We start from the raw sequence: 7,655 nt of genomic DNA on the forward strand, positions 1-7,655 counted from the left end.
CGTTAACAACCTTTTCCCAACTGTTTTACTCTCTATCTCTTCTAATTTTGCATCTTTTCAGTTACATTTGTGTTCGTTTTTGGCCTTTCTCTTCTTTGTCTGTCTCCATTTCCTCTCCCTTTCACCCCATCTCCCCCTCCCTATCTTTTTCCAACTAAGCCTATAAATATAAAAAAATATATATACTTCCATTAATTAGCTATTCAAAATCTTGTGGGCTAATCAAGAAATTTTGGCCTTGCTAATTTACTCTTACTGTTCCATTGGTGTCTCTCTTTTGACTCCAAAACTGATCCCAAAGGCCGAAACTTCCTCCCTTTTCTCTCTCTTTTTCTTTTTTATCGTTCCATTCACTATATATTGAAGCCCACTTTCTCTCCTTTGCTCCCTCCCTATATTCCCCCTGACCCTCTCTTTCTCTCTCAAACTCCTTCTATTTCTTTCTTTTTTCCTTTTTGTCATTGGTGGTGTTGGGGGAAGATGGAAGCTCCGGAGGAAGTTGCAATGGGGTCTAAAGATCATAGCAACATCGTCAAAGGGAAGCGGACCAAGCGTTTGAGGCCTCAATCACCAATCCCTTTTGCCATAACTTCTAATTCAATACACAATGAAGATGGAGGTGAATTTGATGGGAATAGTGCAAATGTAGACAACAAGAATGTTACTCTTTTGTCACCTTCTTCTTCTTCTTCTTCCTCTGAATACCAGGACAGCACCGAGGAAGAAGAAGACATGGCTAACTGCTTGATCCTCCTCGCGCAAGGCCAATCAAGACAATCCACGAAGCAAGCTGATGATCATGATCATCATACGGGAACTGACAACAAATTCCCTAGTAGAAAGTTCATGGAAGCACCTTCAAACGGGACAGGCAAGGCCGGGTACTATGTCTACGAGTGCAAAACTTGTAACAGAACCTTCCCTTCATTCCAAGCCCTTGGTGGTCACAGGGCTAGTCATAAGAAGCCTAAGACAGCAGCCATGGTTGATGAGAAAACAAGACAATTCACAGCAGCAGCATCAGATGAAGAAGGACAATTCATCAGGACTAACAACCTTTCTTCTCTTTCTCTTCAATTGACTAATAATAATAACAACAATAGAGGTTTGTATAGCAATAACAATAAGGCTAAGGTTCATGAGTGCTCCATTTGTGGGGCGGAGTTTACCTCTGGGCAAGCCTTGGGAGGGCATATGAGAAGGCATAGAGGGCCAATAGGTGGTAGTATTCCTACAGCTAGCACAGCCTTGTCATTGACAGTACCAGTGGCAATGGAATCTGAGCAACCTAAGAAACCAAGGAATGTTTTGTCTTTGGACTTGGATCTCAATCTTCCTGCCCCGGAAGACGATCACCGGGAATCTAAATTCCCCTTTGCTTCCAAGCAACAGCAACAACAACAGCAACAACAACAATCACCTCTTGTCTTCTCCGCCCCCACTTTGGTGGATTGTCATTACTAAACAAGGTTAAAGGAAATTTTTTTCTTTCTTGTTTTTTTACTTCTACCCCCATTTATATTACACAATTGATCCAAGCTGAATTGGGTGTTTTTTAAATTTTCTTTCTCGTATTTATTCAACATTTATAAGATTCATTTGATTCTTTTCTTTTGTTTTTTGGCCTCATATTGATAACATGTGTTAATCATATGAACTTGAATTCTTTGATAAAAAGCAATGAATAATGTGTTACTGAAAGGTATCTAAATTGTTCGTGTAAAGTTTCATGATGGGCATCTTTTTCTTCTTTCCCAATTTGGTTTCTGTTCTTTTTCAGTGGGAGGGAATGTGTTACACACATGGGGAGAGAGAGAGAGAGAGAGAGCATTTAGGCTTGGATTTGTCACCACCGCAACCAAAAGCCTGTGGCTTAGGTTTCATTGTTTCATTTACAATAATGCCTTTCTCCCTCTTTCTCTCTCTCATGTTGGGGGTGACAAAAATAGAATAAAAGTCTAGAAAAAGGCCAGTAAGGAACTGCACTTCTCGTAGGAATTCACCTCCTGTCCTTTTCTCTTTTAAATAACAATAACATGCTTCTAAAAGATGTTTCCTACTTAGCTATTATTGTTCTTTTCTTTGCTTCCTCCACCTCTTTTTTTAGTTACTAGTATACTCAAAGACAACTAATCACCCCCTTGTGGAAAGTTATCCCATGCTCCTTCACCCACAATTCTTACAATGCACCTCCCCATTTTGGATATTCTCACAGCCTGTAGATTCAACTTTGCATTCACTATAGTTTTCAGTTACCATCATCAAATTGATCTTAATTAATCTAGTGGTTTAGATTCAAAATTTATTAAGTCAGTTATATAGCAGATCGTTTGATACAATCAATTTTACTAACTCATAGCACCTATGATAGCTTTTCCATCTAGCCATATATAACAGCAAATAATCTTCCTTAAGTTACTGATAGCCAAGCACTTAAACAATGGCTTGTTGTAATTGTCATGGACCACAAGGCAGGTATATCTGACATGGGGTACATTAAGTCAACGGTTGTTTTTTCTCTTAAAGTATTGATTTTTTTTTTCATATATAAAAATTTTGAGTTACGTAATTCGAAATAGCTCTCTCTCGTTTCATAAATATTTTTCAAGAATGTTCCAAAAGATTTTAAGTATTGACTTGTATCTAACAAAATGCCTAATTTGGTTTGGTAGTTTTGGAAGTGCTATAGGAATTAGATCTTTGATAAACCAGGGCTAAGCTAATTAAAGTTGTGGTATGAGCTGAATGTCAGCACAAAGTTGGCGATAATATCCAATTGAGGTATAATTGAAGAAGACAAACGGCCTTGTAGTCCTTGTATTATGCCTTTTTTTAAGCATCATTAGCTGTTCTTAAGTAAGAGTCTGGTGTCTGTCTACCTCACACAATAAGAGAGAGAGAGAGAGAAAGGGATGCAATAATTTGTGAGGTTGCTATTGACTGTGCCAAGTTGAGCAGATGTGCTAATTTAGGAGTTGAGTCAATTCTTTTTTGCTAAATAAAAAGTGCAAGTTGTGAGGTTAGAGAATAATATGCCAAGCTGTGTAGCTTGCTCTGTGTTTTAGTCAATTCATGTTATAAAATATAAGTATGGAAACTTAATTTTTAGAAATTATATTTTAGAGATTTAGAAATCTGGGTTTTTAATTTTAAGCCTCAATGAAGGCATCTGCCCAAAAAAAAATATAGTTTTAAGGCATTTGACTAAGATTTTTGTATCTCAATTTATTGAATTAACTTTTCAGCTGTCAGGCCTAGTAACTTAAAGAGTAAACAAACAAGTAATAAGTTGAAAATATATAAAAAGGAAAAAGATAAAATAGAGATTATTATCTACTATATATGTCATATAATGGAAAATAGCATGGTTAAATAATTAGCTGCACTAACTTCTTCATATTGAAATTATAAGCATCAGAATCGTTGATTAGAAATTTTTCAGGCAGGACAGCTATATCAGTTATCCTTCCATGTCTAGCACGTGAATATTAATTAGTATGGCAGAAGAGAATTGTTGCCTAAACATACTTCAAACCCCCCAAATTGTCACTCTTAGCAAAAAGGCTCTGTAGTTTGTGGCTCCCCTTGAAAGATATCAGAGTAGTGAGTATTGGGATGAAACACTTGCAATTAGGTTAGCAGCTTTAATTTGGGATAGAAAGCAGGTGGTAGGAGGTGTTGCTTCATCGATCTATAGTTGTTCAGTGACACTCAATCGGGGTCAAAGGAGATGCAACCCTTATAATCAGAAATTAAAGGTTGTCTTTTGAGGCTCTTTCTAGAGTTTGTCATCAGCATCTTCAGTTTTTGGTCCATAAATTTCATGTGCCATTACAGTACACAAGTGTGAGGGATCACTTAATTTTCACAAGGAAATATATGTTGCTAGGAAAACCTAGAATGAGAGGGATTGCATGGTTGATGATGATAAATAATGTTGGAATCTCATGAATGTATGGTGGTATAAAGATGGAAAAGAAGCCGACAAGGCCTTGCCCCAACGACGATAAAAAGGTTCCGAAACCTCGAAGAGTAATCATGTTTAAATTATATTATGCGTGAGTTTGATCTAATTTTATATTAAATTTATCTAATTATATGTTGATTTATTTGTTTGATTGAATTTTCATATGAAATATTATATTTGATTATTGTGATTATAATTTTTTATATAAACGTGACATTAAATTTTAAACTATTACTATTGATAGTTGAGATTAAAAATTTAAATTCACTGATCTTTCCTTTTTAGACTTTCTCATACATACCAAAAAATAAATAAAGATTTACATGAGATGTTTGTTTAACCCACTGCTGTCCATATCTAAATATGATGCTTAAATTTAGAACCCAAAATTTTTATGAAGGTAATTGACTCTACCAACTAGGGTAAATTCCTTTCGGTCCTTTTCCATCCTTTGATCAATAAGTATAAATATATTGCTAAGTTATTGACAATGACCAAGTGGGATCATGCCCTTTTTTATTGTCAATTGACTTTTTGAACCTATTTTTTAAGAATTTGGGTTTTATTTTTTATCCATTTTTATATAAAAATCATTAATTTTGAAAAAAGCACAAAAGAAAAATCAAAATCAAAGTAATGTTAAACAATATATACATATTTTTCCCTAAAAATCTCTGGATTCTATGCCTATCTAACAAATTAATCAAAACCCTCACATCCTCCTATTTCTTGCCTTCCACTCTCTTGAAGCAAATCAGATCTTATGGCTAGCATTAACAACCACAAACACATTTTCCACTAATTCAGGCCTCTATCACATGAAAAGCCTTGCCTCTCATTATTACAATTTTGAAAACAAATTCTTAGGAAAGCAAAATGAATAAATATATATATACATAGAAAAGGAAAGGTATCATGAAAGTTTGGGTTGAGCTATACCATATACATTGCCAGAATAGGCATGAATGGATGGCCTATTTTTCTTCTCTGCAATCACTTGATCATGCATGTTAGATAAGGCATTTATTATTTATATTTATGGATTGAGATTTATTGAGTTGGTTCATTGAACAAACAGTACGACCCAGATGACGCTTATCATAATATACACATACTCCCAAAATTCACTGATGAGTAAATTTTCTCAACCAATTTCCATCAGGTGAAAGTTACTAGAAATTGATGGATGGCACGTAGCATGAGATTCGAGCATTTTCCTTTTGATAAATAAGAATTTATACTGATAATAAAGACAATGATGGACCAGTTTGGTGTCACTACATCTCAATTAGTGAAATTATCTAAAAATCAAAATAAAGTAACAATATATAAAATTAAAGAGACATATTCCCTTAGACTTTATCTCATTTTTACAACGTAGGAAAATTTTAGATTTCTTACTTTTAATCAAAATAATCATATATTTTATACATATGTTTCTTTCTTTTAATCAAAATAATTTTATACTTACTGATGCAATTACAATACTGTTTCAGTGAACTTGGCATGTTTTATACTATATTTGATCTCCTTTCCTATAATTAAATAATGTTGTTCTTAACCAAGTCGCCAAGGGAAAAGTCTTGGCTTTGTCCATGTACTTAACAAATCGAACTTCAACCCAATAATCTTGTCCATGTCCATGAACTTCAAGCTAGATTCACATGCTTATTACTAACATAATATTATGTACTTAATTAAAAATATAAATTACATTATAAATATATCCCAAAATTAAATACTTAATTATACGTATCAACTACTTGATTTTTTTACCCTGTCAAAATTCCAACATGAAGTTGGAGATCTTTAAACCAAGATCATTCTAACGATCAAATGACACCAATAGATCCTAGTATGCAAGGGCTGATCGATGGTAGGTGGTGAGGTGGTGACCGTTACTTTTTAGTTTTTAATTTTTTATTATTATATGAATAAAATTTAGGATATATAGTTTTACCACCCTTAATCAAATCAAATAGTTTGTTTTGAAATAGTGATAAGAAGTGGTGGGATCAAGATTTTGCATTTAGGGACAAACAAGAGGTGGGTCGATTGTGGGGTCTTGGGGCAGTGAGGTTTGAGGAATAATTCAACTGTAATAGGTTTTACTTTAGTCCCTAAATTTACTAAAATTAGTTGTTGACTAATTGTTGTAAGGCATCCCACCAAACAAAACAATTATTGTAGGGGTAAAACTATAAAATTCTAAAAAAGGCAAACTTATAATACAAAATTTTAAAACTTTTGAGAGGCGGGAGCCCCTGTCACGGGCTTGGTGTTTTAACCAATATCCATGCGGTGCTTGAGTCTTGTATATGAAAACTAAGCAAGCTTTAACTTGTAAATACACGAAATAGTGCGATAGCGTAAGCAAGGATGTGGAAGCATAAGACAATTGAAAAAAGAATGGAAGAAACAATAGTTGTATTATTCTTCAGAAGCAAAAATAAAAATACGTTAAGACCAGAGTGCTAAACGATTATAGCTAATGGCCGACCTATGCTTACAATAGCTTGACTAAACTAAAGGTGAACTAAAGGGGTGGCAACTTGGTGCTGTACGAAGAAATTTTGAGGGGTTATGTCACGACTCGGTACTCTCTTCGAGCCCGTGACAATCGTCGCGATGTCTCGATAGACATTCATTACCCGGAATGTCAATTGAAACCTCGCAAGGCTCTTACATCAATTTTACGTCTCCCCTATGAGCAACAGTTACTAAATATCATGTTTTAAGAGAATATGAACTATTTTTAAATCAAAAACAAACAAAAGTAATTTCTGCCATATAGGGGTATTTTGGTCATTTTTACTCAAAAATTTTGAAACTTGGTGAAAATACAACATACGATCAAAAAATTTACTTTTTTTTATCTAAAAATAATTGTAGTAATCTAAATCATCCATTTAAAATAAAATTTTGGCTAATCAAACTAAATAAAAATATTAAATGAAATATTATATTTTCTTATAAAACAATATTTATAGAACTCTGCGTAAATAATTTTTGTAGCGTAAAAGCAAAATAAATTCATACATACAGTGGCACACACAGCTAGGTATACAAAATATTCTACAATGACATGTGGGCTCCAAAATAATCGCAAATATACAAGACTGTAGACCTTCGATTTCTAAGGATGCAAATCCAAAAGCAACCCTCAACAAAATCGGCTGTTTACAAACTGTCCTGAGCCTTAAATGGGTACAACAAAAGAGTGAGTTTTTATAAACCCAGTGAGTAAGCAAAATTCATCTATAACATTTAAAGCCAAGTAAATGGAGACAGTTAAATCATCCCATCATATTATAGTCCATAACATTCAAAACTCATTTCAATTCCTATAAAACAATTACATTTCATCAAAATAATCAACAAGGCTCATGATTCTCTTAAAAACTTGACTTGTGCCAAAACTCATACTCTGTGACACCTTGGCCCAAGCATCCAACCAAGTCCGCCAAGGATGTTAAAACGACATATACCCATAAAACATATTTTTACTTTTAAAATATAGTCATTCCTTGGCGTTGGCTGAGTTTCATCCTCACGTGGTGGTTCGACGTGAAGTGAACTCTAAACTTACCTTAGAAGATACCATCTGCGCCTTTCATACTAAGGTAAAATACAACGGGGTTTACCATGCCCTTCTAATAGGCTGGTCCACGAAAACCCGCCCACTGTA

At 34.3% G+C, this 7,655-nt stretch overlaps 1 protein-coding gene across 1 annotated transcript; it reads left to right on the forward strand.

The window, feature by feature from the left end:
- On the forward strand, positions 360-1,614 carry LOC18586530 (zinc finger protein ZAT5). Its single transcript, XM_007009979.2, has one exon. It carries the CDS (start codon positions 481-483, stop codon positions 1,462-1,464), a length of 984 nt encoding a protein of 327 aa, XP_007010041.2. The 5' UTR covers positions 360-480; the 3' UTR covers positions 1,465-1,614.

Source organism: Theobroma cacao, chromosome 10 (assembly GCF_000208745.1).
Source record: "Theobroma cacao cultivar B97-61/B2 chromosome 10, Criollo_cocoa_genome_V2, whole genome shotgun sequence".
Classification (NCBI taxonomy): domain Eukaryota; kingdom Viridiplantae; phylum Streptophyta; class Magnoliopsida; order Malvales; family Malvaceae; genus Theobroma; species Theobroma cacao.